General features: G+C 39.6%; 1 protein-coding gene across 10 annotated transcripts in view; it reads right to left on the minus strand.

The window, feature by feature from the left end:
- The window catches only part of LOC127582749 (interleukin-6 receptor subunit beta-like), a 73,622-nt gene that overhangs the window by 8,557 nt on the left and 39,120 nt on the right, over nt 1-25,945 (minus strand). For all 10 annotated transcript variants that reach the window (XM_052038321.1, XM_052038318.1, XM_052038312.1 and 7 more), the window contains 7 exons: nt 20,795-20,927; nt 19,192-19,373; nt 16,501-16,658; nt 13,508-13,661; nt 12,687-12,769; nt 11,102-11,306; nt 3,993-4,178 (listed from right to left, as the gene is read on the minus strand). In XM_052038321.1, coding sequence (XP_051894281.1) covers nt 3,993-4,178; nt 11,102-11,306; nt 12,687-12,769; nt 13,508-13,661; nt 16,501-16,658; nt 19,192-19,373; nt 20,795-20,919 — 1,093 coding nt within the window. In that variant the 5' untranslated portion in view covers nt 20,920-20,927. The remainder of the gene's footprint in view (nt 1-3,992; nt 4,179-11,101; nt 11,307-12,686; nt 12,770-13,507; nt 13,662-16,500; nt 16,659-19,191; nt 19,374-20,794; nt 20,928-25,945) is intronic.

Below are 25,945 nucleotides of genomic sequence, written 5' to 3' on the forward strand. Positions count from 1 at the left end.
AAATTCAACCAAACTGCCTTTTGGTACTCCACAATGATCCATATTTTTCTTGCATCAATTCAAAGATTTGGCTAAAAGGGTAGCATCCATACATAAACACAACAATCAGGAGATTTGGAGGATTCATTGCTTGCAGAGTCAAAAGATTTCCGGGTGGCCATGATTCCAACCTTACTTTTGGATTTGGGTCAGCATTAAGCTTGCGGGGTCAAAAGGCAATATATAGGTTTTTTTTTGACAGATATGGACACTTGTTCCATTTCTTGAGGCAATATTTCCTTGCTTTATTCTTCCACCCAAACCTTGGCTTTTAAAATAAATAAAAGAACACAAGAAAATAGCAGGAGGAGTAGACCACCAGGCTGCTCAAGCCTGCTCTGCCATTCAATAAGATCATGGCTGATCTATGCTGGTCTCAACTGCTCTTCTGTGCCAGTTTGCCACAACCTTTAGTTCTTAAATCTGGCCTCTACCACACTTGGGGACAGAGTATTCCAAAGATTTACTGTCCTCTGATAGCCAATGATTACTCATCCATAAGACCCAGTTTTATCCTTTTCCCTTCAGAATGAACATATACTTCCAACAGCCAGTGGTACAAGTTAAGGGCAAATATAAAATGGTTCCTTTTAACCTCTCATCTACTATTAATTCACTTTGTGTGTGTGAATCTAGGAGTGATGAAATAATTAGAGCAGGGAATGCAGATTTAATTTAATTCTAAAGCACAACATTCTACTCTGAATACATGATCAATCCTTATCATTTTAAATTATTATGCCCCAGTTAGAATGGACCCAAACAGTCCTTTCAGGTGAGACAGAGATTTACCTGCACCTCCCTTATCATCATCTACTGCATTCGGTGTTCCAATCAAATGCAGACTAGGTGACTGTTTCACAGAACACCTGCGCTCCGTCCATAACAGTGATCTGCATCTCCCCGTTGCCAGTCACTTCAATTCCCCCTCCCACACCATCACTGATAGGTCATAGATTTTCTCAGCCTCCTCCACTGCCGAGAAAATTCCATGCGCAAACTGGAGGAACAGCACCTCATTTTCCGTCTTGGAAACTTGCAGCCACTTTAAGTAACCCCCACTCCCCCATCATGCCTTTTCTTCCCTTTCCTAGCCTCTGTTTTTTCTACCCCCCATTTTTCCTCCTTACCTTTGACCCCAGTGGATCTGCTCTCCCCTCCCCCTTGTATCTGCCTATCACTGTCTCTTACCTGCATCTACCTATCACCACTTTGTGCCCACCCCATCTCCCCTCTTTTGTCCACCTATCACTGCTCTGCTTTTCCCTCCTATATATTTTGCTTCCCCTTTTCCTATCTTCTGTCCTGAAGAAGGGTCCTGACTCAAAACATTGACCTCCTGCTTTTTTCCACGGATGCTGCCTGGCCTGCCGAGTTCCTCCAGCATCTTGTTGTTTTCTCATCTAGATTCCAGCATCTGCAGTCCTTTATTTCTCCAGAATGGAACGGCCATTTTTAACTCTTCTACCTGCAGTTACACTCTCCAGCCTATAGTGGCAGTGTAGCTCACTGTTTCACAGAGATCAGCTCTTCAGTAAACAAAGAAACTTCATTTCCAAAACTACCCTAAATTTTCTAGTTAAATAAAGATACACATGTACCTGACTTTAAAATGATGATTATGTTCTGTCTGCGTTTTCCTGATTCAATTATTTCCACCCACCCCATTCCTCGAAATCTATTTCAACCTAGAAGTTCATAGTCTTGAACCATTAGATTAGAGATTACTTTCATAGGGTCACAGAGATCCAGTAATGGAAACAGGCCCTTCAGCTCACCGAGCCCATGCTGACCGTCAACAACCCATTTACACCAATCCTACATTAATTGCATTTTTATTTATTTATTCTCCCTACATTTACATAATCTCCCCATATTTTATCACTACACACCACAAGCAATTTATAGTGGGGAAAATTTACCTACCAAAGTTTTTGGGATGTGGGAGGAAACTGGAGCACCCAGAGGAAACCCAGGGAGATCATGAAAACTCCACACAGGCAGCACCAGAGGTCAGGATTAAAACCGGATCTCTGGCACAGCGAGGCAGCAGCCCTGCTAGCTGTGCCACTGTGCTGTCCATTTTTCCTATATTCTTTGAATAGTATTATAACAGCATTATGCTTCCCATAAAAATGGCAAACTGAGACTTTGAGAATAATGGTGCATGGTTTCCCTGCATCAGTGTGGTGTGCCAGTTTCAATGTGGCTACTCAATCGATCCACTGCAAGATTATGCTGTTGCTGGCATTTAGCATTACAACTGTGACCTCAAGAGCCAGCCCTTGAAAGGGACATATGTACAATACAATTGGCCCTCTTCCAACTCCTGGAAAATGATGTGACCATGTCAGGAGGAGGGAAGAGTGTTCCCAATGGCTCAGGAGGAACATGCAATGGTCAGTGATGAACAGTTTTGGTCACATGCACCACCCCCCTTCCTGAAGTCACTCACTAGCTCTTTTGCTGACATTGAGGGAAAAGATGTTGTCATGACACCATGTTACTAAGCTCTCTATCTCCTTCCTGTAGTCCAACTCATAGGGTAGTGAATCTTTAGAATTCTTGACTCCAGTGAGCTGTGGAGGTTTGGTCACCGAGTATATTCAAAACAGAAGTCAATAGATTTTTAGATATTAAGTGAATCAAGGGATATAAGGTTAGTGCAAGAAAGTGATAACAAGGTAAGAGATCAACCATTACCTTAATGGCAGAGCAGATAAAAGCAAATGTGGGGAGAGTAAAATTAGTGTCGGATTAGTGTAGATGTGAGCTTGATGGTGGGCACTGACTCTATAGGCTGAAGGGCCAGTTTCTATGCTGTAGGACTTTATGTCTTCTGACATCCACTGGTTCCCCTTTATTCACCAAACCACTTTGACTTTGCCGAATTATTATGAATTTTTTTTTTTAAAGTGTCTACTATAACCTCCTTAATCATATCTAACAATTTCCCCATTACTTCTTAAACGTTGTGAGGGTACCTGCCTCCAGCATCCATCAGCTGAGTATCTCAGGCATTTGAATCGCTTTAGCACCTCTATGGATAAACTTACTGCTATTTTTCTTTGCATTATCATTTCAGAGAACAGATATGACACAAACACATTGGTAAATCTGGAGTCACCTGGAGACCAGACAAGGATGGCATTTTTCCTTCTCCGATAGGCATTAGTAATGGGCTTTTATGACAACCCAGAACTTCATGACCACCTTTAGTGATGCTGACAGTCACACTACTCGACCACATAACCAGTTGTTATTATACTGGGGAACTCCCACTGTATCAGAAGTCTGTTGTTTCCATTTGGAGAAGCAAAAATGTAGGATAGTGAAACCTGCCCAGAGAAAGGCAATTTTGCCCTAAGAGTGTGACACATCTTTTTAAGATGTTTTTTTTCCCCAATTACCTATGGTTATGATCTGTACAAACAGTACACAAGACAAGTTTTTCACTGTACCTCGGTACAAGTGACAATAATAAACCAATACTAATCTTGCTACACATTTCTGGTTGGAATCAGATTTCACTTTAAAGCTAACAAAGACTTCAAGTTTACTTGAATTTAAACATCCTGGCTGCTGTACTAGGATTTGCCTTCAAATCAATCAGGCAGCTCTCTAGATTCTAATCAGTTAACTTACCCACTGTTCTACAGTACCCCTTTAGTGAGATGCTATTCATTCAGATAATTGTTAACCTTGAGGCACAAGATAATATTTCGAAGGAGTTGACCCACAATATAACAAAACTTCTATTCAATCACAATCCAACTTTGCATTAATATTAACTTCTGCCCTTAAACCTGTTACATTGCATTATCTCCTCAGTCCTGCCTATTAACTGTTACATAATGCATCTTTTCTCTATTGCTTTTTCAACCTTCATTATGACCGGTCCTATTGATGATGGTCCAGTTATTCAGCCATGACTTTAACATTCAGTTACTTACCTTGTACAATTACTTCTGTATTATTGGCAGGGACATTTTGCCAGTTGATATTGCAGGCAATTTTCTCAGACACTACACACCATTCGACCACATAACCAGTTGTTGTTGTACTGGGAGGCTCCCATTGTATCAGAAGGCTGTTGTTTCCATTTGAAAAAGCAAGAACATGGGGCAATGATGGCAAACCTGCCCACAGAAAGGCAAAATGATTATTTTGCCCCAAGAATGTGGCACATCTTTTTTAAAAAGTTTCATTTTCTTCAATTAACTTTGGATATCTTGTTACATGCTTCTGTCTGGAATCAGATTTTACTTTAAAGCTAACAAAGACTTCAATTTTATGGCTTGAAATTTGGATTCGCTCTCCTCATTTATAAGGAACTATACCATCGTCCTTGTGGAATTGTGCATTTACTCCAATCACATGGCTAAAGTATTCAAGTGCTGAACAGTTGAATATGTTATTTTCTTGCCCAGGAGACATTAAACCCAGGTCACATCTGCCCTATGGTGGATGTAAAAGATTCCAGGGCATTATTTCAAGGAAGAACAGAGAAGTTCTTCTGGTGCTTTAGTCATTATTTATCCTTAACCCTTAAATTACTTACACTTCTTTTCAACTTTGGTTGTGACCTATCTTATGATGAACCATCATCTAATTAAAGTAGTATTAATGAAACCATTGTTAAGCTAAATAAATGTACCTATGAATTTGTCATTCCTTTGCTTGCCTTGTACAATTAGCTTCTGTAATGATCACATTGCTAATCAAGATATCACCAGGAAGGCAGCAATCGTTGTCCATCCTTAATTGCCAATGCTAGGTCATTTCAGAGAATACTTAAGAGCCAACCATATCAGTGGGTCTGGAACAGATTAGGATAGCAGATTTTCTTTCCCTGCAAGGGATTACTAGATTTTTTTTATTACTATCATATAGTTTAGTCATCTTTACCAATGATTATTGCTTTAATTAAGAGATTATTAACAAAGTTTAAATTCCATAGCTACCATGGAGGGATTTGATCACAGGTCTTTAGACTGTTAATCTAGACCTCAGATTTACAAATTTGATAATTTAACCATTGCAACACCATCAGCACCATAATCCAAAATGGTTACCACATTTTCAACATTGACACAGTAACTGCATTTCGTAAGTTGCTGGCTGTGAATCAGTTTGGGACATTTCAAATTGATTCAGACTTCAATGGAGGGAGTGTGTTAAAGAAATTTGCAGACGCTACAGCAGTTGAACATGTGGTAGACAATGAGGAGGAATATTTCAGGATGCACGATGATATCAATAAACTGGTCAGGTGGCCAGAAAAAAATGGTCCTGTTTTCTTTGGAACAGAGAGGGCTAAGTGGTAATTCTTTGAGATATTTAACTCTGGGGGGTGGGTGGCAGGGCTGGATATAGGAAGGACCCATTTCCCTTTGAAGGAACAGTGTCAAAAGCCAGTGGACATAGATTTAAGATGACTGGTAGAAGGATTAGAGGGAAGATGAGGGTTGTAGGTCTCTGGAACTCACTGCCTGAAAGAGGGGTAGAGGCAGAAACCCTCATTACACTTAAAAACTACTTGGATGTACACTTGAAGATCCGTGACCTGCAGGGCCAGGGACCTGGTCATGGAAGGCGAAATCAGACTGGGTTGTTCTTTCTTGACTGGCATGGACACTGTGTGTAGAAAGACTTCCTCCTGTGCATACATTATTCATGACTATGATCCAGGTGATATAAAGAAGGGTCATTTTCAGTCCTTCTTTTCAAAAACCCCTTTCTTCTCTGGGTCTGATATGTCCTTGCCACAAATTCCCCTCATATCTACAGGTGCATAATCCAGTGCTCAGTTCCCAATTCAATGTATGTTGATGGCACAATGCAGAAATACCAAATACCTCAGATTGCCAGTAATCACATCTCTTATTTTGAGTAATGCACAAAAGGTGGAAATGATACCTCACTTTCAATAAAATAAGCAAATGAACCAAAGCAAAAACCAGAATATAGTTCAATAACAATAGGATCGTGAATATGGCATTCAGCTCTTGATCTTGTTAAGTACAACCATAGCTAATCTTCCATCTTGATACCATATTCCAGATCTCTCCCCATACCCCTTGCTACTTTTCGTAACTAGAAATTGATTAATCTCCTTAAATAAGATAAGATTTCTTTGTTAGTCACATGTACATCGAAACACAGTGAAATACATCTTTTACGCAGAGTGTTCTGAGGGCAGCCTGCAAGTGTCGCCACACTTCTGGCGGCAACATAGCATGCCCACAACTTCCTAACCCGTACGTTTTTGGGATGTGGGAGGAAACCGGAGCACCCGGAGGAAACCCACACAGACACGGGGAGAACGTACAAACTCCTTACAGACAGCGGCGGGAATTGAATACAGGTTGCTGGCACTGTAATAGCATTATGCTAACTGCTACACTAACGTGTATTCATTCGTAATATATTCAGTGACTTGGGCTCCACAACCTTCTGTGGTAAAGTATCTTACACTACACTCCTTTTACCTCAGTTCTAAATGTCTTATCCCATATCCTAAGACTATGACCTTAAGTTCTTAACCCCAAGGCAGAGGAAAACATCCTCCTGTAAAGGCCTGTAAAGTCCTGTCAGAATTTTTCTCCTTTCATTCTTAAAAACTCTGGTGAACAGGTGTCTGGTTGACCCAATCTCTCCTCAAACAGCAGACCTGATGTCTCAGGGATCAGACTAAGGAAACTTCCTTTATGGCAAGTATGTTCTTTCTTTGGTATGTAGACCAAGGTTGCAAAAAAATTCCCTGTAAAATTGTATTAAGATGTCTTTGTTACTGTGCTCAAAACCACTTGTAATGAAAGTCTGTTTAATGCACTTTCATGTTTGCTTTCAGTAAATGATGTACAAGGACACCAAGGTCCCCTTTTACATCAACATTTCCTGATTTTTCACCTTTCACCTACCTAAATGTATAACTTGATCTTTAACCAGAAGATATTGCATATGCCATATATTTGCTTGTTCACAAATACAAGCCTCATTCACAGTGCTGACGCCAAATTTATACATCCACGGAGATATACAGCACAGAAACAAACCCTTTGGCCCATCTTGTCCATGCCATCCAAGATGCCTATCTAAGCTAGTCCCATTTGCCTGCTTTTGGTCCATATCCCTCTACACCTTTCCTATCCATGTGCTGTCCAAATGTCTTTTAAATGGTGTAATTTTACCTGCCGGTATCACTTCCCCTGGTAGCTTGTTCCACATACCCACCACCCTCTGTGTGAAAAACCTGCCCCCAACTTCCCCCTTAAATCTTTCTCCTCTCACCTTAAACCTATGTGCTCTTGTTTTCAGCTCACCTACCCTGGGATAAAGACTGTGACCATCTATCCTATCTATGCCCCTCATGATTTTTACATCTCTGGAAGATCATTCCTCAGTCTCCTTCGCTCCAGGGAAAATAGTCCCAGTCTATCCAATATCTCCTTATAGCTCAAACCCTCCAGTCCAAACAACATCCTTGTGAATATTTTCTGTACCCTCTCTAACTTAATCACATCCTTCCTACAATGTGGTGACCAGAACTGCATAAAATACTCTACATATAGTACAACCAACACTTTGTACAACTGTGACACGATGTCCCAACTCTTGTACTCAAGGCCATTGCCAATGAAGACAAGCATGCCATATGACTTCTTCACCATCCTGTCTACCTGTATCACCACTTTCAGGGAACTATGTCCTTGTACCCCCAGATCTCTCTGTTCAACAACACTCTCCAGGGCCCTGCCATTCACTGTTATTGTGGAAAACTACACATTAAGGCCTGGATATTGATGATATGTGAACTTCCTCTAGACTGGAATGCAACAATGGATTGACAGATTTAACGGGATAATTTACAAAGCAGCAGAATAACATAGTGGAAATTACAATGTAGAACAAGTTCATTCAATTCACTGCATTTGTGGCAGAGTTAACTGTTAAACAACAGCTTCCTATACATTAATCTTATTTTCCTGTACTTTTTCTATTCTTCATTTTTCACACATTTAGCCAATTGCCTTTTGATGGTATAGTAGATTTGCCTCAATAACCATTTGCAGTGAAGCTTTCTTGACTGTGAAGAACAACTAATTTCCTACTTTGTCCCTTAGTGCTGATCTTTAGTTTTTCTGCTTTGTCACTGACTCACATAACAGCAGAAGCAATTTTTCTATGTTCCTCTCTTAAAACCTTCCATAAGTTGAAACAGGTCCAAAATATTCCTACATGTTTGGATGGACTCTTGCTCCCATAAAATAATGAAGCCTTCTGTCATACTGTGAACCTCTCAGCTCCAATCGCTTTACTGAATCTTTGTGATAGAGTCTCCTTGATTCTTACATTATTCTTAAAATGAAGTACCCAAAGATTAAAGTTGTCTAATATACTCAACCCAGAAATTCAGAATTATTTCTGTGCTTCGAAGTTCCTATAAGAAGTTATCACCATTTTTGCTTTCATGATTCTTTGAGAATACATGGAAGAAATCTGTCCTCAGTCATCTGGTGCTAAAGTTATGTTAAAGTAGCATCTGAGTATTGTACTCTGCTTCTGAAATTTGCTTTCACTGACTTCAATGGATCTGCAGTTCAAGGGCTGCTACTGTATTGCATGATTATTAATAGATAAGCACAATTAGCATGTAAAAGGATACAGGGGAATTAAACTAATGTATTAAATCATAGATGCATTAGGTTTGTGTATTAATTTCAATGATTGTTGCAGTGTTCTGCAGAATCAAACAGAACAATATGAAGTTGAATCAATTCTGAATCAACCTACCCCTCATGGTAAATTGATTCAGAAGATAAAGGTGCATGGGATCCAGGGTAAATTGCAAGTTTGAATTCAGAACTGGCTTGCCCTTAGAAGACAGACAGAAGAAAGGCTGTTATTCTGGCTGGAGGTCTGTGACCAGTGGTGTTCTGCAAGGATCGGTGCTGGGACCTATTATTTGTGATATATATTAGTGATTTTGATGAAAATGTAAGTGGGTGGATTAGCACGTTTGTGGATGTCACCAAGATTGGCGGAGTTGTAGACAGTGTAGGACTATCAAAGGATACAATGGGATAAAGGTCAGTTATAGATATGGGCAGAGAAGTGGCAAATGGAGTTTAATCTGGGCAAGTGTGTGGTGTTGCACTTTGGGAGGTTAAATGTAAAGAGAAAGTACACAGTTAAAGGTCGGCCCCTTAATGGCATTGAGGTACAGAGTGATCTTGGGGTCCAGGTCCATAGTTCACTGAAAGTGGCTATGCAAGTGGATAAGGAGGTAAAGGTGGTATATGGAATGCTTGCCTTCATTGGTAGGGGTGTTGAGTACAAGAGTGAGGAAGTCATGCTGCAGCTATATAAAAATTTAGTCAGACTATACTTGGAGTATTGTGTGCAGTTCTGGTTGCCCCATTATAGGAAGGATGTGGAGATGGTGGAAAAGGTGCAGCAGTTTACCAGGATGCTGCCTGGATTAGAGGGTATGAGCTATAAGGAAAGGTTGGACTAACTTGGGTTGTCCTCCTCGGAGAGGCAAAGGCTGAGGGGAGACCTAATAGAGGTTTTTTAAATTATGAGAGGCATAGATAGAGCAGACAGTCAGAATCTGTTTGCCAGGTTAGAAATGTCACATGCTTTTAAGTTTGGTGGGGTGGGGTGGAGTTTAAAGGCGACACGAGGAGCAAGTTTTTTTTTATATATACAGAGAGTGGTAGGTGACTGGAGTGGGTTACTGGGTTAGTAGTGGAATCAGGCAGTTTGGTGGAGTTTAAGAGTCTTTTAGATAGACACATGAATATGAAAGGAATGGAGGGATATGGATGATAAATAGGAGGAGGACATTTAGTATAAATTGGCATCAGTATCTGCACAACACCGTGGGCCGAATGGCCTGTCCAGTGCTGTGTCAATCCAGTGTGTTCTATTTTCTATAAGTTTATCTATGAATCCATTCTCATTATTTCTACAAAGTATTCCTTGTTTGATCTGTGTTGGCCTCCAATCCAGAGGAAGTTTTTATTTTGAAGGCATCCTTAGACTTCTCTATTTCAGAGTTCAATTAAGAATCTGATTTTTTTTATTATTAATCTTCTCAGCTCCCTCCAATCCTCACCACATCCAAAAATGTGCTCCATAATTTTCCGCATTAAGTTGCACCAACTATTCTGCTAGCTTCCTTCTCCCTATTGTCCTCTTCTGTATAATTTCTCAGTTTAGTTCACTCCCCAACTTGGTATTATTATAGAATCTGATGACATTTCTTTCATTGTTATGATTGTGAAAATAATTTATATCAGCAGAAGATGAAAGGTTGAACCAGATAGCAATGGGATTGACCACGAGCCACATTCCACCAATCTGCAAAGCATCTATTTACTCCCAAGTCTTTAGTTTGTTTGTCTTTTCATTATCTGTGCAACGTGGATACCACTGTAGCTTTTTCAGACTTATGACAATTATTAAAGATAAGCATTACCTAAAACCTGCTGTAATGTCATTGTAATATATGTCACATGTAACATTGGTTCTTAAAAATCTTTGCTACTTGAAGCCTACAGCTCTCTGACATGTAACATTGTTTAGTGTGGAATATGCCAGGAGCTGTCTGCTACTATGGAGAAAGTCATAGTAAGAGTGCTTTCCCTTTTATCTAATAAAGTACCCTTGTTATTAGCTTCAATGACCAACTATCTTTCAATATCCTAGAGAGAAAGTAATATTGAGACAGTCATTATCAATTTCCATAGTTAACTTCAGAATATTCGACTAAAAAATTATGACAGTAACAGGAAAGCAACTGCATCTCTGTGCATATTATTTTTATTATGTGCAATAATAAAATATCAAAATAAACCAATTATTTTGTTGCATCTACATCCATCAACTGTTCTAATAGACAGCTATCCAATCATCCAGCAATAACATGTTTAAATTTAATTTACAACTTAATTATATTGCTATTTCTTCTGTATATTTCAGCACAAATCTACTGCTTCAAAACCTAACCAATAATGAGTGGAAATTATTGCTAAAAGCATGCAGTTTGGGTTACCGAGTTTTTTAGATGATGGAATGACAATCTGAGCCTTTGGAGATTCTCCCACTGAATTGTAGGCAGATACTTGGATTCTGTAGTTACCATCAGGCAGATGGAAGGTGCTCTCTAAGAATGAAGTGTTGTATACTTGAAGCTCTGGTTTATGCAACCTGATCCTGTAACCCAAAATCTTTCCATTTGCTGTACTTTTTCTCAGTGGCTGCGTGGAAAACATTAACATGCCAATTTAAAGGCATTAAGCATATGAGAGCAGTACTTCAATGAATACAATTTTAGCAATCTCACAATTTCTTTAGTTGATAGCACAGTTTAAAAAAAAGTCATAATGTTTGCTTTAACTTTCCCTTGCCCCACTGCAACTTGTCACTTTCATTGTCACTTCATTTATAATTTTTTTTTTACAGGCCCTTTGATACCTTACAACATACAAGAGCCTTTGAACTAATGGGCCACTAGTGTACATAGTGAGAAGCCATAAATTTGGCAAAAGGATTTCAAAATACATTATAATGACTTGACATTGCATGTGACCTTAATTGGATAAGACAGTTCCACGAATAAGGGAGTTCAGCTACAAGGTTCACCTGAAGAAAATCAGAAATTTGATAGGGATGTGCAAGATATGGTGAAAGAGCAGGCGAATGGGATTGACGGGATTACTTAGGAGCCATCACAGTTCCAAATGGTTAAAGGGTCTCTTTGTGAATGTTAACAATGCTGCGCTGGGGTGGAAGTTCTGGTATGCTACTGCTGCTGAATTCATGCAAGAATGTTGGCTGCCAGGTGGACTCAATCCCTTGACTTCAAGGGAACTAAACGTGTTCAGGAGAGTACAACTGGATACCGATACTGACCAAGGCCAAATACCTTCCTCACCAATCTAGTCAGAAACGCAAAAAGAAATCTTTATTGATAATAAATTGTCCCAATGCGAGTTATTTTCTGCCAAAGTTAATGGGAATGGAGTCATAGTTAAGCCAGAACAAATAAAGATGGCAGATTTCCTTCCCTGTAGAACATTCATGACCCAGTGGATTTTTACAATAGTCCAATACTTTCATGATCATCATTAATCATAGTGGCTTTGAATTCTTGTTTTATTTAATTACATGTATACCTCAGCTACCATGGTGCCATTTAAACTCATGCCTCCAATGTCCAGCCCTCTGGATACCAATTCCAGTAACATAAACGCTACACTACTATGGCCAAAAATAATAAATGTAAGCAAGTGTTCTTTCTAAAAAGTTACTACCCACGTGGCAAAATTAGAAACATAGCAATGAAAGAGTTCTAACAATTCATTAAGTAATATACTTTCATACAAAAATAATTTCATTTGCTGTACCCTTGTTCTTCATGAATCATTTTAAATCAAAGCCTACTTTTTATTAAGATTTTTTTTAAACTTGAGAGTTGAAAGGTCAAGAATTTGAATTTGCAAGCAATTTGTCACATTGCCTTCAGATTGTTTGTTAAATGTTTTCACATCAAAGCATTGCAAACTGCAGAGGTACCACTAATGCTACCAACAGAAATAGCAACCGCCTTATTCATTTGGTAAAATATGAAAGCATACCTTCCACATTAGGCGCACCCTGCGTATTCCTTCTGAATTGGGCATCTCAATACTTCTCCAGAGTTGTAGTTTTTGAGTTGGAACTAATACCAAAAGAGAAACCAGTGCAAATTAATTACAACATAGCAAGAAAGTAAAACAGCATGAGGTACAGCTGAAGTTAGTCAAAATGCGATTTAGTTCCTCACATTTTGAAATTATTTGAAAGCAGCTAAAACAAACTACATTGTAAAAGGTCATAGGAAAAAAATTTGACATGTTATCCAAATATTTTAAGCACATGTTTTGAAGTGCGCAATTGGAAATCCAGTGGCAGAATCTCACAACAGTACAGAATGGAAATGTAAATCAGGACTCACTTCGTCAAGCCTCTACTCCTCTCCCACGAGGTCAAAACTGTTCAAAACAAGTGCTAATAGAAATGACTTCATTTGATAAAAGTAGGTTTTAATCCATTGATTGTAGAGGACATGCATTTAGGGTGAGAGGGGAAAGTTTAAAGGAAATGAGCAGGGCAGGTTTTTTATTTTACACCGAGAGTGGTGGGTGCCTGGAACAGGCTGCCAGGGGTAATGGTGGGAGCAGATACGATCATGGCATTTTAGAGGCTTTTAGATAAACACATGAATACGCAGGCAATGGAGGGATATTGATCATGCACAGACAGAAGAGATTTAGTTTAATTTGGCCTCACGTTCAGTGCAGACATCGTGGACGGAAGGGCCTGTTCCTGTTCTATACTGTTCTATGTTCTATAATCTGGGACCAACGTTTATGATTTATTACAACTGCAGCAGTTTGGAGTGGATTTTCATACGCACCACCCTCTGCTGTAATGCCTGTGTTCTCATGACTCCATTCACTCCATGGACTGGTCTCAGTTTTCTGCTTACAACGAATCTTCAGCTGGTACTCAGTGTAAGGCAAGAGACTACACTGTCTGAAGAATGTACTATTTATTGTTGTTAAGGGAACCTGAGTAGCAAGAAGAAAAAAGGACTTTAGATAAAAATAGGCATTGCTGCTAGAGCTCTGACGTCACAATAACTAGGATTTTATTGTGCAGGTTGTGGCTTATAATGATTTTCACTGGTTTATAGTCCTTAGCAGTACTAACGTGCTGGGAGGAGACTACAGCTTACTCTCACCCAATATTGCTGGAAAAACTGATCATCTAATGATTTTTATATTGTTGTTTATCGGAGCTTGCCATGCATTAATTAATTGCCTGTGTTACAACAGTGAATATGTTGGGATATCCTGAGGTCATGGTGAAAAGGCACTTTATAAATACAGCTCTTTATTTTCTTTTCAAAGACAATCATCATCTACGTGGTCTTACATCCAGGAGTGTTGTGGTATAAGTGACTATTTAAATTATTTCACAGGACTTGGCAGAGCTGATGCCTCGCCTGCTACTGTGTTTGTGATGCTGTCTGGTTGGGAGTTCCCAGACTGAAATCCATTGGCAATGAAAGAACAGCAATACGTTTCCAAATCAGAATGGCACATGACATAGAGAGTTGGTTTCAGGTGGAGGTGTTCTTGTGCATCTGCTGTTCTTGTCCTTGATGGCAGAGGTGAAAGATTTGGGTGGTGCTAACAGAGTATCTTAAACAAGTACCTGCAGTGCATTTTGCAGATGTTACACATGGCAGCCACTGTGTGCTGTTGATAAGGGAGCACATTTTTAGGAGGAGCACTGTGTGCCAATCAAATGGACTGTTTCTCTGGAATGCTGTCAACTTTGGTTGTCGGAGCTGCACTCATCCATTTAAATGGAGGATAGTCCATCCCGCTGATGGACTGTGCCCCTTAGAAGGTGGAAAGGAGTCAGGAGATGAGTCACATCAAAGGGAACACAGTCTGACTGCTGTTAAAGCCATAACATTTGTGGCTGGTCCAATTTTTAGCCGGCAATGACTCCCATAATGTTGATGGTTGGGGAGTCTTCCTTCGATAATGTTGATTCTTAACTATACATATTATCAATCAAATATATTTTTGGGAAAAAAGGCTCTTAACCTAGTCATTCAGTTAAAGGGCAATTAGGGATGAGTCCTAATACCATGAGAAAAAATAGACTCATTGCCGAAGCAAAACATCCATGGTCACATCCATCCTTTTGCAGTTCAATAAACTGTTTTCCTGTTAAAATTGGCAATGACATCACAGATCACAGTAGCTAATTACTGATTTCTGCATTACTTATTAAGAAAGAACAAGTAACTTGCACGTACATAGTGTTTTTCATGTCCCACAGCAGAGCACATATCCTAATGATATCCTGGTGGGTGCGTGGAACGCACTGTTGGCAGAGGTTGTGGGAGCAGATACATTAGGGACATTTAACAGACTCTTAGATAGACACATGAACGATAGAAAAATAGGGGGCTGTGGGAGGGAAGGGTTAGATAGATCTTAGAGCAGGATAAAATGTCGGCACAATACTGTGGGCCGAAGGGCCTGTACAGTGCTGTAATGTTCTATGTTTGAGAGGTATCAAACAAAAGAGACAATCTGTGTAGATTAAGGTTCCAGAACCAGCGTGGGGACATGTATTGGTCAAGGCATAAATAATGACAGAAAACCAAGAAACCTTCCTACTTTCTTAAAAAGGTCACTTAAATGGCCACATGAGATTGTTTATGTCCCTTGGCACCTCAAGACATCCCATTATATATCTGTGGTGCCAAAGGCTGAATTTGCTTTCGAAACCAAAATACCTTGTCTAATTGTTCATACCTTGGAAAAGGCTTAGAAAAGATTACGTTTTTGACTGATAACATTTCTTCCTACTTCCTGAAGCAGGATCAGAGAGAGATACAGCACAGGAACAGCCCTTCAGCCCATCAATTCCACACTGAGCACCAACCACCTATTTACACTAATCCCACATCATGCCAATTTTTTTATTGTCTTCACATTCTCTGCAACACCCTCCGTGTTCTATCGCACACCTACACATCACGGACAATTTAAGTGGCCAATTAACCTACCAACACATCCCTCTGTTTCTCTATATGCCCCAAGACCCTACGAATCATTGTGCAGGTCTTACCCTTATTAGTGCGTCCAAAGTGCATCACCTCACACTTACCAGGATTAAATTCAGTTTGCCATTGCACTGCCAATCTTGCCAACTGATCAATATCATCCTGTAGTCTACAACTATCCTCTTCATTATCAACACCACCACCAATTTTCACCTCATTTGCAAACAATAAGGATATTGAGCTATTATCGAGAATTTCCCTGGTTTTAAGCTATATGTTTTTAAGTTAATGCACATGATTTCCCACTTTCGAAAGGGGAAATGTGTATTTGGGTTAATCAAATGTGTTAAGACTAATTAATAATAATTAATAAACCATATGTCAAAATATACCCAATACCAAGGAACACTGGAGCAAGAATAGAATTGCTTTTACCTCACAAAATTCCCTTTTGAGGTTGGTTAAAATGATTCCCACATCACAAAAAAGTCACTTTATGTAACATTGTGACTTTCGACTTGAAAGCAACTCTGTTTTTGTTTGCATGATCTAAATGCAAGCAAGCAGGCATTATCAAAATGTTCAAGTTTGTAATCCATCCACAGGTCTGAGCACTACAAAAGATTATGGAGCTAGCTGAAATTAATCTGAATCAGTAAACATTGTTTAATAGGAATGCTCAGGCATTTTCTTTTCACAAATGCATCCTTATTAAGAAATTGATACTAAATGCACTATTACATTTAATCCCTTTATTAATCCCGCACCTGGGATTTGGAGAATTAAAACTCTGGCATTTTTCAATATAGAAAAATCACCTGGATCCATTTCTCTTCATCAAGTGCCTTGTACTGGATCTCAAAAGCAGCCTTGCTATGATTAGTCATCTCAAAGGGCATCTTCCATCGTCCAATTAAGCAGTCATTTTGTTCTGTATCCTGTGTCATTTCAGTTATTTGAGGAGCTTTGAATTTTACTGTGGGATAAATAAAACATTTGTTATTTGTTTAGTCCCCATTTAGAATTAGGGTAATGGCAAGAGATTCAGAGGGGATCGGAGGAGGATCTTTCTCACTCAGAGTGGTGAGTACCTGGAATACACTGCCTGAAGGTGATGGAATCATGGTCACTAACAGCACTTGAGAAGTGTCCAGATGAGTACTTGAATTGCCTAGGCAAAGAAAGCCATGGGCGAAGGGCTGGAAGATGGGATTGGTGCCTTCTGGTTGGCATGGATCTGACGGGCTGAATACCCTGTTTCCATGCTGTATGACTCTATTTGCCAGTATGGATTAATTGAGTCAAATGGCCTGGTGCTGAACCATATATTGTATGTTATCCTAAAGTTAAGGAAGAACATATTTACTTTGGAGGTAGTGCAATTTAGGTTCATTAGATTAATTCTTGTGTCCTTAAAGATAAATTGTGTAAAACTAGCTTAAGCTCATTCAGGTTTAATATAGTGACATTGCTCTTCCGACCTGGATGATGATTAACACTGTTTGGTCACTTATTTTTTTTTATTTTATTCAAAATAAACTTTATTCATAATAAAAGACAAACTATATACAATTTCAAAACAGTGCAAACTTTTACATTCTTGTACAGATCATTCATTAGTGTTACCTTTTTATATAGAAAACAGCACCGATGCCACACGTGTGGCTCCCTGGAAGCTACCCGGTCCCATATTTACAATATTTAGGGGCTTTCTTGCCTATCCCTGCCCCTCCCTCTCCAGTGGCAGAAGAACCCTAAACTGTAGTCCTTCCCCATGGGGGGGACATGTAACTGGGAGGATATAAAAAGGAGGTTGATCATCTTCCCCTCACTTATATGGGAGGCTCAAACTCTAAACATTGAGCAACCCCTAATGTCTTCAAATGGGGGTTTGCCAAACCCAATATTGCGTTGTAATATTTTGTCATTTGCTTCTAAAATATTATTTGCCAACAACAACTGGAGTTCAGAAAAATGAATGGCGAGATAATTAAAATTCGGACAAGAGACTGATTGGCTGATTCCTTTGATTGGCCATTCTTGAAGTGGTGATATATTTCTGGATAAGGGGCCAGTCATTTAGGACTGGAAGGTGAACTTGCTTCTCTCAAGGTGGTTGTGAATCTCTGAAATGTTCTCTCTCTCCCCCCTCCCCCCACACCCCCCTCCACAGAGAGTTCTGAATGCTCAGTCACCGAGTATAATTCAAGGTTGAGATTGATTTTTGGGTTCCAAGGAATCAATGGATGTGGGGATTGGCTAGAAAGTTGGACCCGAGGTAAAGGATTTTACTAAATGGAGGAGTGGACATGAAGGGCCATTGTCATCACTGAAGAAAGAAAAACTGAGTGAAGTATGAAATGGACTGTCTATTCACTATCACCTATGTGGTACTGAAGGACAAGCATAGTTTCACCCCTATTGTCTTCAGCACAAGAAGCAGTGTCATTATTGAGTGACCATAAATATTTCACATCAGGGTACAGTGCTCTAAAGTCAGGTACCTTGACTGAACATGGACACGCCTGCAAACTTGGCTGCAAATCACACAATAACCTGATCTGGAAGTATACTGGCATTTCTTCATCATCAATGGGTCAAAATCATGAAATTCCCTATTCAACAATACTGTATAAGTACCATCATCACAAAGATTGTTATAGTTAAATAAGGTAGTTCATCATCACTTCTCAAGGGTTTTTAGTGATGGACATTAAATACTGTCCTTGCCAACAACATACACATCCTATAAATGAACAATAAAACCAAATATTCATGCTGTAACTTTAGTTTATAGGGACATAATTTTGAACACATTATTTAAAAATGACAGAATGAGCAGATATCATCTTGCTGTGACTGACAATAGCAGACTGCAAAACCATAACCACAAAAAGGTATTTACACCCAGTGTTTGCCAATGTTGTTTTCCCAAGTAAAAATAACACAAGTAGAAGTCAGATGCATGTTCCCAGAATTATCAATTCTGGGTTTTACTTTAGTCGTAATCAACAGATTAGTGAAGCAAACTTCCAGATCAAAAGTTATCAGAGTGATACCAGATTTATCAGCAGCAAATACCAAGGCAGGTACTCTTATATTATAACAACCACCATTGGATGCTAAAGAATCACTTCTAATAAAAAAGGCTCTGAGATAAGAGGGATCTAGTTATATCAATTGGTGAAAGAACAACTTCTTTTACTGTTTCTATATTTATAAAACCTGTTAGAATTTTAAGATTGAATTATTTTCTATATTAACATTTTTTTCAGATAGGTTACAAAAGGTGGCTGAACTGTTGATGTATTTACTTTACCAAAGAGCAAATTAGCTTTTACCTTTATATAATGCAAAATATATCATTTTATCTGCATGCATATTAGCAGTTAATGTTACATCAATCAAAACATCTGTCTAGTTCTTGTCAAAAACTAATAAAATCTTGCACTACAGGACTCTCATTTTAATGCTTCTTTTTAAACATATGATAAAAAATTCCTTATTACCTATTAGCATGCCATCAAGGCACTTGTGGTTGGACATTTCTGTGCCAAGTGCATTCTTAGCTGTAACCCAGATGTCATGGTAGGAAACCAAATTTGAAACAAGAACCATACATGAATTCTTTGTCCTATTTGTAGTACAATTCTTTGGTTTTAAATATCTGGTACTGCAATTTCCAGTGGTTCTGAAATGGTCAACAAATAAAACACTTTAGTTTAAAGTTGCCTGTCTTTAATGTATGTGCTAAGTGCACAAAGACAAAGCTAAATAACTGGCATGGATACTTGAGCAGATCAGAGGATAGGCATCATACAGTACATGGATTCTGACCCCCAAGAACCTTTCCACTACAGTTTATGTGGAACAAATCTTTCATGATGCTTTCTGGACATCCAGGAGTGCTTGCATTCATTTTTTTTAAATTTACCCAATTTGCATGCAGCATGTTCCCAAAAACACCAATGTGATAGTGAATAAATAATCTACCTTGTAGCGATATTGAGTAAATGATCAATACTAGCTAGGACAACAACTCTTCTTCAAAATAGTGTTGGCAAGGTCTTTCACTTCCATGAGAAAGCAGACAGTGTTTCAGTATAATGTCACATTAGAAAGATGGCAGCTCCAATAGTGCAGCACTCAATCAACATTTCGTGGGAATGCTACCCCGGATTTTTGTTCTAAGCCTCTGGGATTTGTGGGTCTTAGAGGTGATGTAAAGAAAAACGTGTACTGCTGCATTATAACACCATTATGTGACTTCTTCAACTCATCCACGTGTCCATTTAGGAATGACATGATGAAAATCCTCTCCTCTCAGCTGACATTATGGGTCCTACATGATGCAAGTTTTAGCAAGCTCAATTAAGTCTCCATTGGATCTGGATCTACTGTAGTAAGTGATCATAATTCAGCATTAATTGGCATTTTCAGACATTTGGCTATCTGGTGCAATTTACAATTGGAACACATTGACTTAGTCTGCTATGGACAATGCCATAGATGCCCCAGGAGCACTTGAGTGAAACAATGTAGTGGCGGTTAGCGTAACACTATTACAGCGCCAGTGATCGGGGTTCAAGTCCCGCCGCTGTCTGTAAGGAGCTTGTACGTTCGCCCCGTGACTGTGTGGGCTTCCTCTGGGTACTCCGGTTTACTCCCACATTCCAAAGATGTATGGGTTAGTAGGTTAACACGGGTGTAATTGGGTGGCACGGGCTTGTTGGGCTAGAAGGGCCTGCTACCTTGCTGTATAAATAAAGTTTTTAAAAAAATGGGAAAAAAAAGTGGTAAATCTGTGGTATGCAAAAATATAACTGAGAAGTCCAAACATCTAAATAAATTAATTAAAAGGGTATCTCGACAAATTTTGTCACTTAAAAAGGCAATCTTAACAAATCAATCTAGTTTTTCCCTTTAATTGAAATTGTTTTAAAAAGATGAACGAGAAGAGCTTGGAAAAACCTTAAATTTAATGGGTTTTGTAAGGTCAGATCAAATTGAGCCTCTCTCAATGTTTTTCTTATGGATCAAGGCATTTCACTGGCAGACTTAGCTGCAGCACCCAGTTTTGAACAGAGTAAAAGACAGAATCATATTACTCACTCCGATACATGCAATGTGTAATTTGTTTCCAGGTGTGTTTCAGATCCTGGATCCCAATTACAAACAATGCTCTGGATTGCAAATGAGGTCCAGTATGATGTGCAGGACAGAAGGCGTGGTTTCATTGGAGGATCTGTAAGAAAGAAAGCGCCATAATTTAGGCACTAATAAATAATTTCTGATTTGATCTTGTCTCTGATTGTGTTTTTTTTGCACTGATGTCTTGTTTTTCCACTTTTTTTCTTCACTGTCTTGTATAGTTTATGTATAATTAATGTTCTGTGTTGTCTAAACCCAACATGATGCTGCTGCAAGCAAGTTTTTCATTGTATCTGTACCTCACCATACTTGTGTACATGACAATAAACTTAATTTGACTTGACTTGACAGACCAGATAGAACAACACCCAAACTGTTCTTTAACTGTTTTCTTTATACATAATGCACAATTTAATTACCAACCTTCAAGGTCATTTGCAGTTTTTTTGAAAACATTTTACGGTTAAGGATGTATGCGAAAGAACACAAGAAGTAGAGGCAGAAGTAGACATGTGGCTCCTCAAGGTAGCTTGACCATTCAATATATTCATGGCTGATCTTCTGCCTCAAGTCTGCCTCTCCCCCATATTCCACCCCCCCCCCATATTCCCCACAACTTCCAATTTCCTTTGCATTAAAAAACCTATCAAAACCCTGAACATAAAACAATGATTTAGCAACTACGGTACTCTGAGGTAGAAAATTCCAAAGATTTAGAAACTCTGTGGAAAAAAAATACTCACTGCAGTCCCACATGGCCTTTCGGAGACTCTGCTCCCCATTTCTTGATACTCCAGCCTGAATAAACAACCACACAGCTTCTCCTCTGCTTGAAATCTTGTATTCTCTGGAAGAGTCCCCTAAACTCCAGTGAAGGCTGAACTTCCTCAAATTCTCTTCACAGGACAACCCTCCATCTCAGAAATTACTCAAGTGAACTCGAACTGCACTTACTCCATGGCAACCATTCTCTTCCTAGGCATGGAGGCTAAAGCTGCACAAAGTACTCCAGGATATGTCACCAAAGATCTGCACAATCTCAGCAAGATCTTTATGTGTGACTAAATCCCCTTGCAATAAATGCCAAGGCACCATCCACTTTCCTAATTGATTGTTGTACCTGTACGTTTACTTCCTATATCTCATGAACTAACACGTCAAGATCTCTCCATTCACCAATATTTTCTAATTGAACCACTATTTAAAAATATAGTGGTTCAATCTTTCAGCACACAACCCCACATTTTCCTGCATCTACTCCAACTATGAGCTTCTCACCCACTTGCTTAACCTGCCTGCAACCTTTTGCAGGCTTTTATCTCTTCCTCACAGCTCAATTTCCCTCCTAAATCTGTATCATCAGAACCTCCTCTGTTTGTTCAATCTCTTCCTGCTCTTTGAAGAATAAAGGAGCTTTATGGCTGGGAATGTTCCTTCAGTGGTGGTATTCTGTTTAGTTGGTACTTTGATTGTACTGCTAAATATACTTCAAACTCGAAAAAAAAGGGACCATATCCCACATCTGTGGAATTATCCTAGTCATGCACCTCTTGTCTCATCTCTGGCAGAGTGTGCAATCCCATACTAACCTCAATCACCTCAGAGCTCACCGAACCAGATCAGAAGCAAATCATCCTCAATCCCAAAAGACAATTTAGGAATAAGAATCCCGATCCGTTCTCTTGGCTTTGGGGCGATTGCAGACCCACAGTGTTCCTGGCCGCACTTTCCCTGCCAAGAGGGTGTTCATCAGTCTCAGACAACAGACGTGCCACTGAGCAATGGCCCAGGAATTGAACAAAGTGAATACTGTTTGATGGGGCTGGAGCCTTTCCGGGTAAGTTGTGGTTTAGGTGGGGAGGGTGGCAGAATGGAAGAAAGAGAACCTTGATTGGACTGTCTCCATCCATGTGCCATTCCTTCCAAATTCCAAAGCTCACTGCCACATGGAGGGCATGGGAAGATGTGGAAGGGGGAGAACCTGACTGGGGCCATTGTCACCTCTACAGCAACAAGAGGAGATGACAGGATCAAAGATACTTCTCCCTTTGTTTATGCTGAGGTGCAGTTTTGAGAAGCTGCAAACTATTGTGTGGCATCAGTGAAGTACTTAGTAAGATTTATTAATACATAAGCACATTTAAAAAAACATTATATCCCCTGCTACAAACGATCTGCAGGAGGAACGCAGAGGGTCAAGTTAGCATCTGCGGGAGGAAAGGAATTGTCAACATTTCGGGTGGAAAGGGTTTCGACCCGAACCGTTGACAATTCCTTTCCTCACACAGTTGTTGCTCGATCCGCTGAGTTCCTCCAGCAGCTTGTTTGTTGCTCCAGATTCCAGCAGTATCATATGTCTACATTATATCCCATGAAGGGAACTACAAAACAATGACAATTAATTTGTTCTTACAGTTTACTTATTGGTTAGCACCTGGGTTACAAATACTACGTTGTGCATCCTTATGTTGAAAGCACTTAAGGCAACTATAACACAGTCTTGCCCTGTGGAAATGATTGCTTCTCACATGATGAGATATCAAGGCAGGCTGATCATATTTCTATCCGCCTTTGTTCGGAGTCTCTCAGCTGAATTTAAGTGCCTATCTATAGCAGAAGTCCATTCAACCCTTCCAACCTGTCCCACCAACCAACCAGATCACAGTTGATCCATACTTCAACAGCAGATACTCTGCTGTGCTCTATTTCTCTTGACACCCTTATCAAACATGACTGATCAATCTCCGTCTAGTTCAATGATCCAGATACAATGTACAGGGTAAGGGCGTGTGGTCACCTTAAGAAGAAGCTGCTTTTCCTGCTATGTCCCAGCTGCTGGACACTCACAGCCCGATGTCCAATTATAAGCCAGTGATAGACTCTTCCAAGTGGAAGTCTGAGGTCCCCATGGGCTTAGTCATAGTGTTAAAGAAAATTCTTTAGCCGTCTTCTTCCTTTCCAGTCCTGATGAAGGGCCTTGGCCCGAAACGTTGACTGTTTATTTCCCTCCATAGATGCTGCCTGACCTGCTGAGTTCCTCCAGCACTTTTTGTGTATTGCTCCAGATTCCAGCATCTGCAGTATTACTTGTGTCATGAATAGGACTTGCCCACTCAAAAGTCTACAGTGATCTTATTTGCCAAACAAATTATACGTCATTCGATAGTTCCGTACAGGATGAAATTTCAATGCTTGTGGAGGAGAGGAGGGGAAGTAATGAAAGGAAGAATATTGCTGGAGGATTTAAATGCTCCATGAAGACTGCAGGATCAGCTACCTCTATACAGTTGGTCACAATGCACAAAGGCAACATTTTCTTCTTCAGTAATTTCTGCAGTAATTTTACTTCTTCAGTAATTTTTTTTACAGCAGGTTTTCACCAGGATGACAGTTTATCGCCCAGTTTAAAGAGACAAACTTGACTTTATGTAACATAGTATCACAATTCTCTACAATGTCTTAAAAGTATTTTCTCCATCCAAGGAATTATTTTGAAGTGCAGTGTTTGGTTTGTAGAGCTGCACAATGCAAGATTCTACAAACAACATGTAGTTAATGTTCCAACTGAAGGCTGTATAGTGGTTAGGACACCAGGTAAACTTTTCCTCATTGACTAGTCACAGACGAGGTGTATCCTGTAACTACAAATTCAAACTTTAGTCCTGTACAGTTCCCATATTTCCAGTAGGTGGCAGTAATTTCCATGATTTCTCAAGATGGTTCTGCTTTGACAAACTCATCAACATACTGTAATAGTCCTTTCCACACTTCAAACCATTTTGTTGCATTAGTGGAGTGCCTAGTAAGATTTATTAATTCTTAACACACAAGCACATTAAATAAAAATGATACCCTATGATCTGAACTACAAAACAATGACAATTGATTTGTTCTTGCAGTTTATCTACTGGTAACACCTGGGTTAGAAATACTATGTTGTGCAGTCTTACCTTGGGGGAAAATACACTGCAACATTTGTTTCTATTTTGTTTTGGAAGTAAATGTTAAGTGTTACCCCCCCACCCCCCAAATTATTTCAATGGTACAGTTTAACTTACAGTATGAGAAAGAGGTAGATGGCACATGGACTGGATTTGAAACTGTACCCAAGTTCTGAGCAGGGTAAGAGGTAAACCTGGCAGAAAGTGCTTTCCTGAGGTCTAGCTGAATTTAACTGCACGCTTCCTGTATGTGGTATTCCTACCCACAGGGTACATCGTCACCTCAAGAAGATGATGATGATATTTTTATTAGTCACATGTACATCGAAACACACAGTGAAATGCATCTTTTTGCATAGTGCTGTGGGGACAGCCTGCAAGTGTCGCCATGTTTCTGGCGCCAACATAGCATGCCCAGAACTTCTTAACCGTATGTCATTTGGAATGTGGGAGGAAACCCACGCAGACACGGGGAGAACGTACAAACACGGGGAGAGTAGCAGGCTCGAAACCTTGTCGGCAGGGAGCCCAAGGTAGAAGAAACCTCACCAAATGAGGCAAGTAGGAATGAAGGAATGGAGTTTTGAATGCATTGTCTAGGGATTGGGGTGGTTTGAAATGCAGATTTTGAGGTTGCTTGCATAAAAATCATTTCTAGTCCAGGTTACTGATGGAGTTCCAGTCATGAAAGGTGCAGAGGTCAGGAATTGGGGGCAGTTTTGATTGTACGCAGAAAGGACAGCCAGGTTAATCACTGTAGCTTCACATCAAACAGATCATATCCAAGATCCTACTGACCCATCACCCTGGCTGATTCAACACTTGCTCCCACACACCCAAATTTTAAATTTCTTGTCTTGGCAGTTTAATTTTCTTGATCACTTTGCTTGTCTCTAATTTTAGACCAAGCTGGGAGGCAGTGTGGGTTGTGAGGAACATGCAGAGAGGCTTCAAGGGAATATAGACAGACTAAGCAAGTGGCAGAGTACGGAACAATGCAAGGTCATCCACTTTGGTAGAAAAAAAATTAGAAAGGTGAATCATTCTTAAATGGTGAGAAACTGCAAGTCGTTGCTGCTTACAGGGACCTGGAAGTCCTTGTACACAAATCACCAAAAAAACCTATCATTTTGTCCAACTTTATGGCCATCCTTTCTAATAATTTGCTTCC

Source organism: Pristis pectinata, chromosome 24, assembly GCF_009764475.1.
Source record: "Pristis pectinata isolate sPriPec2 chromosome 24, sPriPec2.1.pri, whole genome shotgun sequence".
Lineage (NCBI taxonomy): Eukaryota > Metazoa > Chordata > Chondrichthyes > Rhinopristiformes > Pristidae > Pristis > Pristis pectinata.